This window comes from Rattus norvegicus, chromosome 4 (assembly GCF_036323735.1).
Source record: "Rattus norvegicus strain BN/NHsdMcwi chromosome 4, GRCr8, whole genome shotgun sequence".
NCBI lineage: Eukaryota > Metazoa > Chordata > Mammalia > Rodentia > Muridae > Rattus > Rattus norvegicus.
The window spans coordinates 19624435-19644423 of NC_086022.1; the positions used below are offsets into that span (position 1 = coordinate 19624435).

The following is a 19989-nucleotide window of genomic DNA, read 5'->3' on the forward strand; positions in this document are numbered from 1 at the left end:
AAAGCAAGAAGGAAATTACTCAGAAATTAAAATAGAACAACTCCACAATCCAGAAATCTCACTACTATTAATGAAATCTGTCTGCTAACAAAGAATCCTCACTCTCAAATTCATTTGGGCACATGTCATTCAAGACGAGATAGGAAAGCAATCTGTTATCAATTTATTGATGATGAAAGTGTGGCAGACAGATATAGCGGAATATTATTAAGACATAAAAATTAATTAAATCCTTCTATTTGTAACACCATGGATGGAACTGGTGATTGTTACATTGCTTGAAATAAGCCAGAAACAGGAAGGCAAATACCATAATCTTACTCACACATGCAACTTTTAAAACGAAGTCTCATAAGCAGTGAGAACAGAAGGGTGGATATCAGAATCTGGGTAAAGTTGGAGCATGGAGACAAGTTGACCAATAGGTACTAAATTACATTTAGATCTCAAACTAAGTGAAACCCAATGTACATTAAAAATAGTGTCCAATAAAACAAGCCTGGCCCAGTTCAGTGGTAGGCCAACTGTGACTACTCACGAATGAGACGGGACAAAGGCATTCTGGTGGGCAACTGAACAGTACAGTGACTCGAGATAATAAAGAAGCCATGTTTATTTCAAAACATTAGAACAATTATGAAGAAATGATGTGTGTACAAGGGAATATACTTACTCTGCTTTGACCATTGCACAATATGCACTCTGTCAAAATATCCTGCAAATACTAAGCATAATTCCATGTATGTTAATAGACACGAAATATTTTCCAAGTGACATCTAGCATTTACAATTCATAAGCCATTTGAAAATAGGCTCATTTAGTTATTCAAAAGCAAATGGTGCCATTAAATGTAAGCTTTAAAATTTATAACCCTTAGAAATAATTGCACAATTTTTAAACAAATTAAAATCTCTTGGAAACAGTATTTAGCCTTCAAAAAGAGACTCCAGTTTCTTCTTGCCCAGGCTGGTTGATATCCATGGGAGGCCTCTCTTTTTTGTCCGCAGAGGAAAATAAAGAGGAGTAGTTGGGGGTGGGGAGACAAGGACCAGGAGGAAAGGGGGGAAGAGTAACCATGGTCAGATAAGAAGATCAAGAAGGAAGACCAAAGTGTGGATGCTTCAATCTTAGAAAGGGGAACAAAATAATCACAGGGGGTAGAAGGAGGGAGAGTTCTGGGGGGCGGGGAGGGAGAGGGAAGAGGGAGCCAGGGTCAGCTGTGGGAGGAGACTGGGAGGGTCAGGAATTTGAAGGGAACAGTGATTGTAGTACTGGTGGATGGGGAACTGGGGGTAGCTGCTAAAAGGTCACGGATTCCAGAAAAGTAAGAGGCTCCCAGGACCCAACCGGGGATGACATTAGCTGAAATACCCAAAAAAGGGGAGATAGAACCGGTAGAGGTCATATCCAGAGATTAGGCATGGCCCCCGGTTGAGAGATGGGGCCGTCAACCCCTCTTAAAAATATTAACCCAGAATTGCTCCTGTCTAAAGGAAATGCAGGGACAAAGAGTGGAGGGGATACTGAAGGAAAGGCCATCCAAAGACTGCCCCACCTGGGGATCCATCCCATTTGCAGACACCAAACTCAGACACTATTGCTGATGCTAAGACGTGCTTGCTGACAGGAGCCTGGTACAGCTGTCCCCTTAGGGGCTCTTCCAGAGCCTGACCAATACAGATGCAGATTCTCTCAGCCAACCATCAGACTGAGCACAGGGACACGAATGGAGGTGTTATGGGATGGACTGAAAGAGTTGAAGGGGTTTGCAACCCTATAGAAGAACAACAATATCAACCAACCAGATCCCCTCCACTCAGAGCTCTCAGGGACTAAACCACCAACCAAGGAGTGCACATGGAAGGGACCCATGGCTCCAGCTGCATATTAGCAGAGGATGGTCTTGTCAGGCGTCAATGGGAGGAGAGGCCCTTGGTCCTGTGGAGGCTTGATTCTCCAGTGTAGGGGAATCCCAGGGTGGGAAAGTGGGAGTGGGTTGGTGGTGGAAAGCACCCTCATAGAAGCTGGGAGAAGGAATAAAGTGATAGGGGTTTGCTGAGGGGAGACCAGGAAGGGAGATAACACTTGAAATGTAAATAAACAACCAATTAAAAAAAAAACCTATGGTCAGGATGTAAGGATGCAAAGTAAGTAAATTAATTAAAATTTAAAAGAGATTGATTTTATATATTATCAAATATTTTTACCACCATTATAATTTTTACCACTCTGAAAAATGAAAACTATAGAAATGGTAATAACAAGACACTGTTCGTGTTTATACATCACAAAGTAAGTAGAACCCGATGAACATTAAAAATAATGCCCAGTAGAGCAGGCCTGGCCCAGGAGAGTCATGTATGACCACGCACGGATGGGAAGGGGCAAGCACTATGTAAGTTGATGGTGACTTCTAGATGGGTGTTGAGGATGTAGACACAAAAGCAAGAAGTGAGATTGGAACCTTTAGTGATGTGAGAGAAAAGCTAGTGAACATGGGCGTAAAGACTTCATTTGAAAGTGCCTGAAGAGAGTGAATGTAAGAATCTGGAGTTGCACTGTAAGACAGACTTAGTTTGTGTTGCCATAGTGCCTATTTGCTTTTTAAACATCACATTCTATTGTTTAAACTGTAAGTTAGCCCTCCATTAGCTAATAATGTATTTTTCCTTTCAAGTTTATGAAATAAAAGTGAGTCTTATTTGCTGTTATTGCTCTATCTCACTGGACATACTTTAGACAGGGATACACTCATCACGCTCTCCTTCCCTTCGTGACTACAAATGCACCGTGAACTCTCAATGAATTTAATCCTTCAAAAATAGCAAGTGCAACAGGAACATTTGTGAATGTAAACAGCCAAAGATAACGACAGGCTCCTTAGGGTAAATCTTTTGCGGTTACTTATGCGCGACAGGCTTGTCATTGATTAAGGGGGTGTGGAGAGCTAGTTTAGAGCTGCTTAGTTGAAGGATGGTGTTGTTAAGAGATTAATGACGAGAACCCTGAGAGAACTCCTGGACCAATTCATGGAGGGAATGCAGATTGAAGCGATTTCTTTAGGGTCTTGGACAAATAGGGATTAATTACTGGGCCCTGGTGGACTGCCCCACGTACATGTGCACGTAGACAGCTCTAATTGGCCTCAGCGGGTCATAATAATAAATGACATGATGTTCGGAGAGGATATGAAGGGATTTAGGAGGAGTTGAGAGGGTGGCAAATATGATGAAAATATACTGTATCCATGTATAAAATTCTCAAATACTAAATATAAATTTAAAACATGTATTAAAATGTTACTTTAATTCTGCAACTAAAAATAAATTTCAACACTAACCCCTCAATAAAAATGGCTCTAAAAATGTCTACAAAAAAGTATGAGTGCTTTATTATTCTTTAAACATGTAAATAATTAATGTAAAAACTTAAGACTTAATAATTAATAACAGGTTAATTAGAGCTAGTTTAGAGGAGTAAACAATGCTGCATTAGGAACCCAAACTTTTGGAATTTCTGTATGAAGTTTTCTCTACTATTGAGAAATTTATCAAATTCCATTTCTTTTCTTTTTATCTAGAATAAATTCTTTTCTGAAGAAACCATAATGCATTACGCTAATGATAAAAATATCCTTTCTGTTACTATAAGGTGGATCTTCTTTTGGTCAAATCTCATCTCTTAAACAAGCTTTTTGGACTCTTTACTTGAAAGAGAAGAATACATAGATAGACTTTTGGAGCCTAAGGTGAATTCTCTTAATTCATGGTATGCATGCCTAAACATTATACTGACATAAATGAGTAAGTGTGCACATTCTATTTTAAGCATACTCACTAAAAAGGATCAGCTGCTTTACTACATCTGTCAAGGTTATATATGATTCATCATTTGAAATTGAAGTCTATTTAAGAGTACTAGTTTTGCAATCATTTGGTGGGGAGGGATGGTATGATAAACTTAGAAATAATCAACAGTGTTTCAGAGCTCCTTGTTAGAACATTAGTTCTTACAGTTTGAGGAAAATAAGCTTTTGGGATTCATATGTATTGTGAAATTATTGAGTGCCCTGTAAAGATGCTATAAATTGACTAAAAATTCAAAAAATTTTATAACTTACGATTATAAGAGAAAGTCAGTAGCATTTATAATACTTTGTTTACAGTTGCAAAATACAGCAAAGTAGCTTCCTAGCAAATCTAAATGATAACACAATATAATACTATTTTTCACTTGACATTTCCAAAAACATAGATATTAGTGATTTTTCTGATGACCCCCTGATCATGGAAAGAAATCAGAAGAAAATTTAATCTTTATGTAGGTTTATACAGAAGTTTTATATTTCTTAAAAGAAAAGATATGGCATTTCTGTTAATAAATCCATGTTGCTGCTGTTTGCCAATTTAAAATCCTAGGACAGACACTAATTTGTTTACACATGTAATTATAAGAGAAAGGAGACATTTTGGTAAAAATATTTTATTATTATTAAGAATAATAATATAATCATGGTTATAAAAATAACAACTTTATTAACTACAGAGAATTTATAATACAAGTCATCACCACAGTGTTGCCTTTTGGGGGTCAGCATCCAGCTATCCCACTCAACTGGCAGCTTATCATTGTCCTATGTACACAGGCTGACAAGTCGCCATGTCCACAGTATTCGGTTTTCAGCTTCCAAAAGACAGAAGCCTTCTGTGCAAACAGGAATGAGTCCATGTAAAAGCCGCACTGTCAAGAGGCAAGGATCCTGGATAATTTAACATTTTCGTTTGGTTGGTTTGTTCGTTTGTTCTTATTAACAAATTCCATTGAACTTCCATTGAACTTTGAAAGATACATTTTTCCTTGCACTTTTAATTATGAAGAACAATTCATCGCAAATAACTTATTATAAAGAGGCAAATGTGTTGTCTTTACCCAAATCCTTGTTATTTTATGAGTTTTCTATAAATGTAAATATGTGGTTTCGTACACACAGTGACTGGAAGTTAGTTACTGTCGTACTTCAATAAATCAATTTAAGATAGTACTGACACTTTCTATTTCATGTGCTCTATGTTACAAAGCCAGTATTTATTTTGTAAAAAGGAAAAATGCTTAGAAACAAGAATGTGCCTGACAGGACTCCCAGTTCTTGACAGTGCTCTTTCTGGGGAAGTTAAGGCTAGAACACTCAGTTTGCACAGTACCTTTGCTACAGCAAGAAATTCCACAGGGATAAGTGAAATACAGTTTTACTAACACATGCCATAATGGTTAATTTCCTTGCCTTCCAGTGTTTCACATTCATGTAGCTTGAAACACTTAGAGAGCAAGCAAGAGCCTGTTAATGCCAGAGACTGACTTGCTATAGACCATTGCACTGAGGACCTGCCCACAGCAAATAGTAAAAGTTACTTTATATTTTACAATAACATTAAAGAATATACAAAAGAATTACCATCCCTCTGCACAGCAGAAGCGTATGACAAACGTTTTAGTTTTACACTTTTATTCCTGCAGACATAAGAAAATGTCTACAATTATAACAGTGTGTAACTGTTAACTTGGTCAAAACAAAACCAGCCTTGAAAGCTCCTCTTGTCCTTGACACAATATAATATAGACTTCTAGATAAGTTGAAAACTTCCTCTTTTTTGCCATTGAACTTTATTCATAGAAAACCATCCTGTACATAGTGTTGTTGACAAGATAAATATACCCTCTCCTACCAAGTGAGACACTGAGGACCTTGTTCAGCATCAAAGCCATCTCCTTTGCCTACTGTAAAGGAAACCTCATTGGTAGAGGTGCTTCATGTACCACGTTTGATGATGATGATGTTGTTGTTGTTGTTAGTTTACCTCTTTAAGAAAATTTAAAAACACTGATTCCAAAGTATCTGAAAATTTGACTGCATATTGTTTCTAGGTAATTGCTGTTTTTCTTTTCATGGATTCTTAAAAAAAATGCACACACTAAAAGAAGTATGGTAAAATGTCAGTATGTTAAAGGATTACAATTATAATAGTAGCTTTACCAATATAATTTACATGTAGCACTGGAACTTAGATAATCCAGTAAGGGAATGTCAGGGTGGGAAGGTGGGAAGGGGTGAGTGGATGGGTGGGGGAGCACCCTCATAGAAGAAGGGGGAGGAGGGATGGGAATAGGGGATTATGGACAGGAAAAGGGATAACATTTGAAATGTAAATAAAAATTATTCAATAAAAAAGAAAGTACTTTAATATTTTGATAATATAACTTCAAATTTCTGTTTCATACAAATGGTGGATTATAAAGGGGAAAAAAGTTAAGTGAAAGCAAAATGGTATGGACTGGCAATTCACTGGGTCTCTGTACATGGTTTCTTGACACAGTACCTACGTGATCAGAAACACATGTGCGTGTGTGTGTGTGTGTGTGTGTGTGTGTGTGTGTGTGACACAGCTTGTGTGAGAACTTCTGGACTTCTTCACTGGGAATACACAGGAGGATGCACTGGGTTATTATTTGGATCTTTGGTCGGTAAAGAATTTAAGATAATCCAATCTGTAAAATGTGACCCCTGGATTTAAACTCAACAATAACCCTTAATATTCCTCATTTAAACATGACTACTGTGAGAATCTAGAAGGTGTCTTGTTATGTTTTAATATGTTACTTTTGGATAAATACACAATGCTTAGATAGTAGAAATCATGGCAAGTAGAAAAACATCTAAAATTCGAATATTATCATACAGGTTATAAAATTTAAATGAATATTCCATATTATTGGGAAAGAAATTTGTTAAAAAGAATGAGATTATATGATAATGTCTTTATAACATACCTGATTTTTCAGAAACAGTTTTTAGATTGAGAATGTTTTTGCATTTTTTTTTTCAAAACATTTCTAAGCAGTTTTAATGAAGGGATATTCACAAAGCATTGCAGTCATGACCATTTTATGATAATTTTTAAAAATTTAAGTAGAATGAGCTAGAAGCCAATCATAGCAGCAAGTTTTAAAAGTAACCCTTATAAATACATTCTTAGAGACAGACACACTCTTGAATCTCTTCCTTAAGATGCACACTTGAGAACTGAATAGATGTTTTAAGAAGACTGATCTACCAATATCCTGCATAAATAAGTACCCCAAATTTAGAGGAAAGAAATAATACAAATATATACATTATGTTTTGCTTTTTAGGAATTAGGAAGCACACAAAATAACTAGGATAATAAATATAAATAAACATCAAGGCTAGTCATTTTATCCTATGGATCCTGTCCTCACATTAAACACTGTCCAGTGGCGATCATATATCATATACATATATCATATACATATATGCTTGTATATATCTTGTACCTTTCCTGAATATTCCCACTGATCTTTCAAAACATTTAAATTTTAGGAGAAATATAGATACATACATCCAAAATATTAGAGATTATACTAGATACATCATGGTTTAAACTAAAATATATGCTGCATGTGTGCCCAGCCATGTGATATGGGCACGTGCTTTTCTAAGTGGATGTTCGTGTGCCAGTATTTGGAGGATACATGTTGTAAAAAATGAATGAGCTATAACATATGGCATGTGAAATGTAATACAATTTAATACAGAGTTACAATTTAAAACCACAAGGTATAAACTGTTTTGGTGGATTTAAAATAATGTTTAACTTATGATTTATTCATTGTTAAAATATTAACCTGGAAAGCAGCATAGAATGATTAATTAACCTTTTTTCTCTAAAACTTTTAGCATCTAGCAACTCTAATTTTGTATTTTTTTAAAATCCATTCAAGTATCTTCAGGAGATATGTTACTGCACTTGCAGGTACCCTAACTCACTTCAACATTTACAAAAGGACACTGACAAACAATACAACAGAAAACGCCCACATATATTAATGAGTATCTGAACACTCACAACACTCAAGTAGTTGTTTTAGGATTGTTTTAGGTGACATTTTAATCCTGAAGTCTTGGAAATCTTCCTGTATCCATGGATGCTTCAAATACACTGGCCTCTTCTATGGCTATTACAACTTGTATGTCAAAATTACTTTGTGTATCCATTTTGCATAATATGCTACTCGAACAAAAATACCAGGACGATTTGGGATGGCACATCCACGACCAGGAACAATGACACCAAGAACCATTCTCATTTTGTGTTGTTCACAAATGAGTGGGCCACCATAATCTCCCTAAGAAGATAAAGAAAAGATAAAAAAAATGATTATTTGGGTGTGAAAATCATCGATAGCATCTACTGTTGACTTGAAGCTAAAAGGAATAATAATTCAATGTCAATTTTATATTTATTTTGGTGTCTATATTTGGATTCTGTTCAATATTGACATTTGAAAAACATATAGAATTATAAAATGCAAAGAAAATCCACTTTTAATTATACGGTTTAACGATTAAACTTCATTAAACTTTCTCTTCACTCTAAAACACCCTTCCTCCAACATTTTATCTGAACTATTTAAATAAGAATTCCTTATCATTGAAGCAATAATTCTATATAATTTGGAAGTTATTTTCTAAACATGAAATATTCTTCTGCTCACAGTTGATATTAGTAGTTAATATAATTACAATTTACATGTTTTCTCTAAAGGGTACCTATGATAACAATATTTTTATATGATCACAATATTAGATCATTGGGTAAAGACACATGAAGAATATAAATTAACTTGTGCATGTATATTGTATACATATATATATATATATAAATTATGACTAAATGAATATGTATATATTCATACTACAGCTGTTATACATAACTGTTATAACTGTGCTATACCACTTTTGTATGCCACGCAGCCTCTTAAGAACACAGTTACAAGGCAGGGCTTTCAATGTGTTGCTCAAGAGTTACGAAGATTCTTTCAGAGGACTCATGGTTGGTAACTAGCACCCATAGGGTGACATACAGTTGTATATAACTTCTTTTACTAGGAACCTGACACCCTATTCTGGCTTCCATGGGCATCAAGCTTATATACAGTGTATATAGATGCATTAGAGAACTCATACATTCACACAGAAAAAGAACACAGTGGCTAGATTTGGACATATTAACATAAAGAAAAATGTTAATTTTCCTCTAAAAGTGATATAGTTTTAAAAAGAAATTGAATGCTGCAAAAGTTACCTCTCTACTTTATACAGGAAGAGGGAGCCATTTATACCTTTGATAGGGAAATTAAGGTAGACCTGAAGTCACATGTTAAACAGAGCAAAATTCCTTTATTTTAACATGTCTTTAATATACCAAACTTCATCAGGTAATGAAATTGATGTTTGACTAATACACCAGTGACCGCTGTCAGGCATTCTTCAAAGTTACTTTCTTTGAGGACTTTCAGTAGATGTTATGGTACTTCTACAATACTGATTGACATTTAGAGCCATTCTATTCAAATATTCTTTACTGATGAAATAGGCAAATGATGGATGGAAAGTGGCTGGGAAGGAAGGAAAAGTAAAGAAAGGGATGGGCAGATAAGAGGGTGTCTTCAGGGTGGTGGTGGTCTTCTGTGGAAGATATGGAAGTGATATAAAGCTAAGTCTGCTCCATGAATATAGAAATAGTAAATAAGGGACAAATGGACAAATAATGAGAGGGGAAAATACAGAAACTAAGACCAGACACATGGATAATGACAGAGAAGGATTGCTTTAGGCTCTGAAGTCATAGATAACAAGGTAGGAGTGGAGACCTACATTTCCCTCTAGAGGATCTTACAACCTGATTGGATTCTAAACTCGAGAGTTTGATTCACAAAACTCTTGGACTTAAAAAGTATCTTTCCTCCTTACAAAATATCCTTCTCATTATACCATAATAATGCTCACTGGCTAGAAAGGAATCAACCCTTTTTAACTTTATCATTTGAAGCAGCTATACACTCCTCAAAAAAAACCCCACATACTTTTCAGGAATAAAATTCCAGAAAACATATGTTCTTTTAAATATTAACAACTATTTCACTATTATCGAATTTACTACACAGAGTATTCCAATATTCAACTGCTATGAGGCTTGAAAAGATACTTCTCACATTTGGAGTATATCTAAAATGATAGCTTAGCAGCTTGTCTATATAAAACTAGAATGGGAATCCTGCCAAACTGTAAGAGCAGTTGCTTAACAAATAAAAATAACCAAGCTATTAAAGTCATTGACATTGACCATTGATTTAAAAACAAACAGAACTTCTTTAGAAAAGGCATACCATATTTATTATGGGTGCTACCCATAGCATGTATTTTTCAATATTAATGATAGAGTTCATATTGGAAGAGAGACTCATGAAGATAGACAAACTTAGAAAAACACTAGAAAATTAAACTGAGTACTTCTAGCCAACACAACTTCCTCTGAGACCTTGGGAGTTTGTATAGCATTCTTTTTAGAGAAAAATAAATGCCTTTAGCATTTTTCTGTTGTTGTTGCTATTGCTGTTGAGTTTTTTGGTTTTGTTTGTTTGTTTTGTGACTGAGCTTGGACTGGTTCATTAGTGAATTAAAAGAAATAAAAAATTACACAGGGCTATTTCTGCACTTCTTTAGAGGAATAGGGTGGTGTTCAAGTATTTTGATTTGACAACGATAAACAGAAAACACACAAGAAAAATTTGCATTGGTTTTCAAGATATTTTTGTGTTATCTTGGTTTTTAAGACAGACTGTTGACAATAACTTAAAACCCTCCTGCCTCAGTCTCCCAAATCCTGCACTTGCCTGCCTTCAAGGATGTACTGTTTATCAAACTACTTCTTGCATTTATTAGTTTGTATGATTTTTACCTCACAAGGTCCTGATCCAATCTTTTCAGCCCCAGCACATAATTCAGACTCATTCAAAGTCACCTTGCCTTGATGGTGCTGACTGCATTTCTCATTCCCCATAATATACAGATGAGCTACTCGTAATAAACCATCTGCGTTGATCACTGGAATGGCCCAAAAAGCATACAGTTTAATGAACATGAGTAAAGGCAAGAAATGAAAGAAACAGAAAACTTTCACATGCTAGATAACTATAAACTCGTCTTAAAAATTAGCTTACATCCAGTGTAGCCCCAGCCGTAAATACTGCAAGTAGTCTTTTCAGGGATTGTACAGCCATAACTAGGTAAATCAATTGTACTGACAAAGTTATCCAGGATTGCAGGGCTGAAAAGACAAAAGATAGTGTGAGTACTCTGTGGGGTACAACTCTACAGAAACATGTACATGCAGTGTATGTACAATATTAAGACATAGGGGAATCTTGTTTATACATAGATAGATAGGTAGGTAGGTAGGTAGATAGATTGATAGATAGTGATAAGATATAGATATGAAAAAGTATAATACAAAGCTTTGCATAAGTCATAGAGGAAAGAAACATTTACTAGAAAGTTTTTGATTAATGCCCACTATATAAAATAATTATTACCTTTATTTTTCTAAGAAATAAAAAACAAATTGCTTATTAAACTTCAATTTTAAGGTTGCAATAATATTACACCAAATCTCCTTATGGCATTTGAAAATCATGTGATACCTCCTTTTAATATATGTCCACATAAAGATATACATGGACATAGAAATACATATCCAGAATGTGTAACATGATAAATATTCATGCCAGAGGAAAAAAACTGAAAATATTTCAGTAAATCTAGTGTCCATTAAAATACAAAATCTGAGAAAATCACCGAGCAAGCTTCAGTAAAACCAAATCTGAGCCTTCAGGTCCATAGACTAGCTGGGAAATGTTTAAGATCTGTTTGCGTTTCTCCTCGCCTCTCTCATGGACATCATGGATTCCAAGCCAAGCTTCATAGTCTTTCAAGTCTTTGTTTCTAGATAGAAAATTAACATGCAGACTATAATTTATTATTACAGATTATTATATAATTTACATTGTCACTTTAACTTTTATGGAAAACTCCTACGTTTAAATATCGATTCAAAGATTAAAAACAACACATTTGTTCGGAGTAATTTTGAACACCACAGATGTACTGAGGCAGAAAAGGCTTTGAAGTTGCATAAATTCTAAAAGGCTATTATGTTTATGAAATGTTTTATTACACTTGCTATAAAGTAATTTGCCTATTTTTAAAATCCTCATGGTCTATACATGAATTATAATTTGAGTGTACTCAAATTTACTTTCAGCTTATATATTTGGTTTATCACTAAGATTGAAGATTTTTCACAAAACAAGAGGTAGGAAGAGAAGCAAGAAGTAAGTAAGCTGCAAGAGTAGTCTTCTTCTCTGTGCTGATAGAATTTCCTTTGACATTATGCCCAAGTCGGTCTTAATGCTGTCTCTGCATACGAAATGCAGTGCAAGGATTCAAGGAAGCCTGCCGGGTATCAGAAAGGTATTTCTATCCAGAAATACAGAGTGCACGTGCAAAGTGGGGACATGATTTATTTCTATAATTGAAAGAAATCAGTTTCCCAAGTGACACTAAGGCCAATCATGAAGAACACTTAGCTGAATGAACTTCAAACACTGAATTAGCACTAAACATGAAAATATAAGTGCAGCCAATGTTTATAACTAGATTTTAAAGGGGAAGGCTGACAAGATGGTCTCGATTTGATCACAGAGACCCACATGGAGAAAAGTGACTTCCATAAGTTGTCTTCTCACCTCAACATGCAGGACATGCCAAGCATACACACACACACACACACACACACACACACACACACACACACACACTACAATTTACTTTTAGTTTAAATTAAAGTAAATGGCTTCACTGATTTTGATTAAATTATTGCAAAATAAATGCTTGATATCAAAATCAAAATAGAAGACAAATTTAAATGCCCCAAATAAACATTGCTTCAAAAGCCATCTTACCTAGCTGGAAAACATTGCCTTGCAGTAAGAACCCAACTTTCCTTTATCAATGATCCCCCACAGATGTGTTTATTCCTATGAAAAGAGAAAAGTAAAAGTAAGATCTTAGCAGAAAAACAAATATGGCCTGACAATTAGTAAAAAGAAAACAATGGCTTCAATTATCAAAACTAAATGAATTGTCAAGGAAAATGAAAACAATCCAGCCAATTGGAACAAGACACACAACAGTTTTCTGGCAGTATCTGGTGACTGTGGGTGACATCAATGATTGCTTTAAGGGGCTCAAGTTGACAAGAGAAAATGTAGTCACTACACACCAGTATATACTTCCAATGCACATACTTATGCTTCTACCCATCTAAAATACATGCAGAAAATATAGGATAGTTAAAGGAATAAAACCGTGGAAGCATTTAAATATCAGCATTTGATTTTAAAAATTATAATTTGATATTTTATTAAAGAACTCTGAGAAACCTTTACATAATTTTGTTTTTCCTCAAACATTATTTAATAGTTTGGGGTTTCGTTTTGTGTAAGCTGCTGGATATGCTAACGTTCTTGCAGACATTGTTTTCTCCAGTGAAATATCCCCTCAGCCTCACCGTTTAGGTTTGATGCTATAAAGTACAACTGGGTTTGAATAACTTGCTAAGTGTAAGGTCAGTCCTATGGTTCTTCACTAATGAAAGTGAAAATAACTTTGAAAATAAACCACCTAGGAAATTTTCAAAACATTTTTTTTTCTTCAGAAGAATTAAGAACTAGAGAATTTACTTGCTGATTTCCAAAATCTGTAAATTCATTTCTTTTTGGCCCATGTGTCTCCACACGTGGCTACATCTTTCCACAATTTTCATTTCCAAGGAGAGCAGCTGCTCAGGCTGCAGAGGGTGAAGCTAGAGACTTTCTGCAGAAGAGGCAGTTATTTATGGCTTACCACACAGGAGGATGACAGTATATATTGAGTCTTAACCTCTATTCCCTTCAGTGTATGTTTTAGAAAAATAACCAAACAGCTGTGGTTACTAAGTACTTGGACTGAAAAGGCTCTGTGGACTAATATACATAGGACATGAACAATGTAAGTCAGATACTTAATTTTTATGACACGATTCTAAGCTTCTCTAGTATAATTTGCATATTGATTTTACATAGATCATATCAGTAACTCTTAAGAGCTTTCAGAAACAGACCTAAAAAAAGTTCTATATCCAAGCCAATTACAAAAATCAAAACCACCCAATTATTATAATAGATCATTGATTTCCATAACGGAACACTATTATTTCAATTTTTCATTTCACTAATGTTAGAAACTAAAAACAAATAAGTCATCTCTATGATTATATATAAACATCTTAGAAGATATAAGTTTAAATTGTTCTAGATTTGACTATTAACATATGTCCCACAGCTATCAAGGTATCATGAAGGCATAAATTAGTCTTTTGTGTCATTTTCTTCTACTTCATCAGAAACAGTGTCACATGCAGTCAGTATTAATGGGAGCTTTGTTAAAACTTAGATTTCATGCGCTATTAAACAGTCCAGTGTGTACAGTTCGGTAAGGACAGAAATCAATCCCGGTCCCCAGCTTAGTGTCTTGTATGGGACGTAATCTTCTTGCAATCTTAGGCTGAAAATACAGTTTTGCAAATATTCAGAATGCCATGATTTGTGACCGCTCATAATAATTACCTGTATTTCAAACTAACCATCCACCCTACTGTTGTTTGTGTTGGAATGCCATTTACAACTCGCAGTTGTTTTGTTTTGGCACAGGATATTACAGGATCTAAAAAACAGGACCACATCAAACATTGGTCAGGAGAGTGCTTTGTACTTGTAAGTCCAGTAACAGCTAAATCGATGTGACTAGTGTGATTGCGTTAAAACACAAGAAAGAAAGTCCCCAACTGTATATCAAACCCAAGATACTTGCTGTCCTCAACTTTGCTGTGGAGTGACACAGAATGCCTTATCACCAAGCACCAAGAACGAAGTCTTCAAATTCACCACTAGGGTGTTTCCTTCATGGATCTCTATACTGCAACTGCCCAGGGATCCTCGTCCTCCCTAATGCTGTGACCCTTCAACACAATTCCTCATGTTGTGCTGACCCTCAAGCATAAATTTCATGGCTGTGTCATGACTGAAATTTTGTTACTCTTTTGATCATAATGTTAGTACCTGATAAGTAGGACGTCTGATACACAACTCCTGTGAAGGGGTGATTCAATCTGTGACAGGATTGTGACTCGCAGATTGATAAGCAATGAAATAGCCAAACTGGGAAAAGTACAAAGCTGTAATTGATTACTCTGAATTTGAGAGGTAAGAATTTTAAAATCTCTCCCTACCATTCTATCTGTAGAATTTGTATACTGACAGCATTAGTAACATCAGACCATTATGTTCTAATGAGCTAATTCAGACTCTTTGGAATAGTTGTTTTCTTAACACTGTGCTGGGTTCTCTCTCTAGTCTCTTGCACTCTGTCCATGGTCTAGATTAGATTTCCTCTTGCTTCCTCACCCTGGGGCATAACAAATGTTTTAATTTTTTTATAAACAACAAAATATTTGAATAACTTCTTTCAGCCTAAGAAATATGTGAAAAACAAAAACCAAATGTCCCCCACCAGATTCTTATGGTGAGGATTAGGTGAATATCTTAGATGTGATCATGTCTTACATAACAGACCACGGAACTGGTGAGGAGCTTTAAGGTAGGAAAGAAAATAGATATTACGGAGCTGTCCAAAACCTAGCCTCTTTATTTCTGTTGTGAGTACTCTCATGTCTCTTAGAGGGTATATTGCATATGGTCTTCCTCAAATTAGAAGGGCATAAATACACTCTTCTAAGTTATGTGAAGCTTTTTTTTAATAACTATTTCACATCTACAATCAGGAAACTACATATTTCAAAATGAAGGCAAATAGAGGCTGGAGAAATGGTTCAGCAATAAGGAGTGCATTGTAGAGAACCTGAGTTGACTTTCCAACACCTGTATCAGGGGGCTCACTGTGAGGTCCAGCGGATTTGACACCCATCTACCCATCTTCTGATCTCCTGGGGCAACTGCACATTCCTCTTACACACACACACACACACACACACACACACACACACACACACACACTTTAAATATGAAATAAAAAGCAACACATTGACTTTTGAAGAGGTGTTATGATAGTGTCAAATATTATTCAGAAAACCAGAGATCTACTCATAACTATTTTCTATCTATGAAGACAATATAAAAATCACTTGTGACCCATTGAAAAGAAATCACATTTTATATTTTAAATATTACTCACGGTCCAAATTGACAATTGTAGGTGTAGTATCTCCTTCACCTATAGAAACAAATATTATGATAAAAATATACTTCATGTGTACAGATTGATCTATATAAAACCAAACCATGACACCGAAATCTAACCTCTTGTGAAAATTTGCTAAACTTGTTGATATTTCATTTATTTCAAAATGAATAATTTGCTAACATTATTGATATAATTGATATATAAATTATAAACATAATAAAACTTTTCTAAGTAATTCTGCTCTTTTTCTTCTTGGTGCTACATAATGTGGGCATAGTCTTGTTTTGTTATTTTGTAGGTTATATGTGAGTCTGGCTTCATGGCTGTTGACAGACTGAATTCTACACAGAACCAAGAGATTACCTTTCTCTGCCATAGCCGATTACCATTCATTACCATAGAGATTACCATTCATTTCACCATAGCCGTTCCATATACTAGCATCCATATTATTATTGTTTGAGTGAGGATTCCATGTACACTGCTTTATTTTCATTGAAATCTGAACTATTTACTTTTTTCTAAAAGCTGTTTTTATTTATACTTGAGTGAAGATAATTGAAAATACAGATGCTTTCTAAACTTTGCAAGAACTTGGAAAGTAGAAATTAATGTCATCTCTGCTGAAACAGGGTAAATAATTATTTTTGTTGATAGAATACACCAGACGTTAGCTTTTCCAGATGTTTGAAAAAAAAACTCTACCTGAACTCCCATGACTTATTGCTTTTCCATGAACTTTCTACTGGAGTTTAATTGCTGCATAAAGAAAAGCTTAAAAGATGCTAGGATTTTGGAAGTTCTTGAACAGTAATGAATGAGACACAAGACATTTCCTGAAGCTTTATGTCTCAACTCTTCAGAATTGATGGCAGAGAGTTCAGCCAGGCTCAGTTTAGACCCAGCTGGCCGTTAATCCCTGGAAATGCCCTGAGCTTAGATAATCCAGCAACAAAACAATAATGACACATAGACACCTTTGGAATGCAAATGCGATTGTTATTTATGAGGGTACTTGAGAGAATTAATGCACACAAAAGGGTTTTGATTCATGTTCACTTCCAGGTTGAGATATTATAGGTGGATAAAGATATAGGCAAACATAAATTCTGTTCTTTTCCTTTACTTTGTGTGGATGGTATTCCCCTGGGGTCCTCTGACGACTAGGTTTTCAGTTTATAGCACAAAGATGGACTGAGGCAATGTGTAGCCTCTAATTCAGCCAGGATATTCATTGGTCTACTGGAGTTTGTTACTTGAAATATTTGAGTAATTTGATATTCATCCCTCACATTTTCACAACAAAGATTCAGATGTGTGTTCTATAGTATATTCCACATTAAATATGATTAGTTCTACCTCTGGTTACTCCATGGTTGTGTATTTAGTCTGAAACACTTAAAGGAATCTTATATTGGAAGTTTTAATTATTAATGCTCTAGTGATAATTAATAGTTATTTTAATTCTTCTGGTTCAGTATCCTCAAACTTTAAAATAAGCTGACATGTCAGATACAGCTGGATTTTGGAGTTGTAGTTTTCTGGGTTTGTTTGGCTATTACAGGTTCTTTTGCGCACCGTAAGGAAAACAGTGAACGATGGTGTTTGGGGGTGTTTTAGTCTCCCTCAGGAACACTAGCTACATCTCTTCCTTTGCTTTCCTTCATCTATCTCTCCACTACTCACATCTGACAAATGAAAACTAGAGCAGCTGGCTGTCCCAGGGTGGGGTGGTAACCAAGGAAGGCTTCACCTTCTCTGAGGGAAAGGAGAGAGAGTAAAGGGGAAGAGGTTTGTAAAGGTGGGACCAAGAGGAAGGGAGGGAGGGGGACTCGGGATGGAAAGTGAATAAATAAATTTATTAATTAAAAAAAACAAAAGAGAATCTTGTGTCATGATTCAATTTAAGTATGAAAAAAGTCTACAATTTTATCAATTATAAATTTTACTTACAAAAGGTTGGAAATGGTGTGTGTGTGTGTGTGTGTGTGTGTGTGTGTGTGTGTGTGTGTGTGTGTACATGTCTGAACAGCCTCAGACTATAGGGCTTGGGATATTATTGAAAATATGAATAAGCCTCATTTCTCATAGTTCAAATTTCCAGCTGAAATTCAAAATACTAAGAATATAGCTTTTGTCTCCAACCAAACATTTATGTCCCATCATTATTTTATATATTATTATTATTATTATTAATATGTTTACAGCATGGTTGTAGTGCCTCATGACTGTTTGTTTCCTCCATGCTGCAAATTACTTGAGATTAAGAAACAATGTATAAATAATTTTCATAAGTAACATGTTGTATAAGCATTTGTATACAATATCAGCTCAATAAACATTAAAAATAATGAGTAAATAAAGGCCACTTTGTACTTCCAGATTATATTCACAGTAGCCTAGCAAAATTATTGCTTTCAATAAAGAACTTTGCAAATACAGAATACAAGTCATAAGTACAGTAAGTAGCTTTGACTTACAGACTTCCAGAGCCACGGGTCTGGGTTTTCCACTTAGTTGAGTGGAAATTAACTACTCCATTCTCAGTGACTATAATTTACTCAAGATACATTAAGAGAAGTGTCTCTCTCTGTCTCTGTGTCTCTCTGTGTCTCTCTGTCTCTCTCTGTCTCTGTCTCTGTCTCTGTCTCTGTCTCTCTCTGTCTCTCTCTGTCTCTGTGTCTCTCTGTGTCTCTCTATGTCTCTCTCTGTCTCTCTCTGTCTCTGTCTCTGTCTCTCTCTGTCTCTCTCTGTCTCTCTGTCTCTGTGTCTCTCTGTCTCTCTCTGTCTCTCTCTGTCTCTGTCTCTCTCTGTGTGTGTGTGTGTGTGTGTGTGTGTGTGTACATATATAGAGTCAAAACATGTAGCCATTTCTTCATTATTTCCTCCTATTTGATAAACTCCACGCCATAATATATGCTAGAAACTATTTGGTAATTTTAAAGAACACACACCTTCACATGTTTTGTGAGAAAAATATATGGTGAAAAAATGATGAATACTGTAACTGAGGTTAAATAAATAACAAGAACTCAAATCTTCTAAAGATAAATTGTATTAGCCTTTCACCAGGGAGAAAATGTAAGTAAATCCTGGCTATAAATATAAGTTGGAAAAATGACAGTGTGAAAATATTTATTGCAATTAATGTTCAGTATACAGTGAAATAAAAATGAGTTATTGGTAACAGTATTTAATCAAACACTAGCAACACACTGGCAACTTTCCACAATATCTTGATGATTTTAGTTTGCAAAAGTCAGTTGAATATCTGTTTATTAAAACTTATGATTTCAGCCTACTTTAAGTTTATAAGTCAAGTCACAAGTCCTTAATTCCTCTGACCTATCCATTTCTTCACAATTGAGCTAGATTTAACATGGAAATTACTATGATCTATTTTAAAGAACAGATATTTTTCTTTTTCTTCCATGACTGTACTATATAACCCTCTACCATTCCTAATCATAGAATGGTAACTGAAAGATAGAATAAAGTCAAATGAATGAATGCTCAGAAAATGGAGAGCTAGGACAGATGTTAGTCAAAGAATGATGGTGTATCACGTAAGGCTTGGTTGGAACCCAGAACTACAAAAGATTAACAATTTCGATTATATTAATTTAAAAATACTTTTTTATTCTAACCTCTGGTAAAGTAGTTTTGTTTGTTTTGGTGTTGAAGCATGAAAGCTATCTTATCTGTGAGAGATTTTTAGGATATAAATCAATAATCAGGAAAAATGACGATTATTAGAAAAGATCAATTAATT

At 35.1% G+C, this 19989-nt stretch overlaps 1 protein-coding gene across 3 annotated transcripts in view; it reads right to left on the minus strand.

Moving 5' to 3' along the window:
* Positions 1-4467: 4467 nt before the first annotated feature.
* Hgf (hepatocyte growth factor) overlaps positions 4468-19989 on the minus strand; it is a 71566-nt gene continuing 56044 nt past the window's right edge. For 2 of the 3 annotated variants that reach the window (XM_006235979.5, XM_039107018.2), the window contains exons 12-18: positions 16209-16247; positions 14585-14681; positions 12881-12955; positions 11715-11861; positions 11081-11187; positions 10819-10964; positions 4468-8203 (exon numbers count right to left, since the gene is read on the minus strand). In XM_006235979.5, the coding sequence (XP_006236041.1) occupies positions 8036-8203; positions 10819-10964; positions 11081-11187; positions 11715-11861; positions 12881-12955; positions 14585-14681; positions 16209-16247 (779 nt within the window). In that variant the 3' untranslated portion in view covers positions 4468-8035. The remainder of the gene's footprint in view (positions 8204-10818; positions 10965-11080; positions 11188-11714; positions 11862-12880; positions 12956-14584; positions 14682-16208; positions 16248-19989) is intronic. The other variant, NM_017017.2, reaches the window with a different exon arrangement.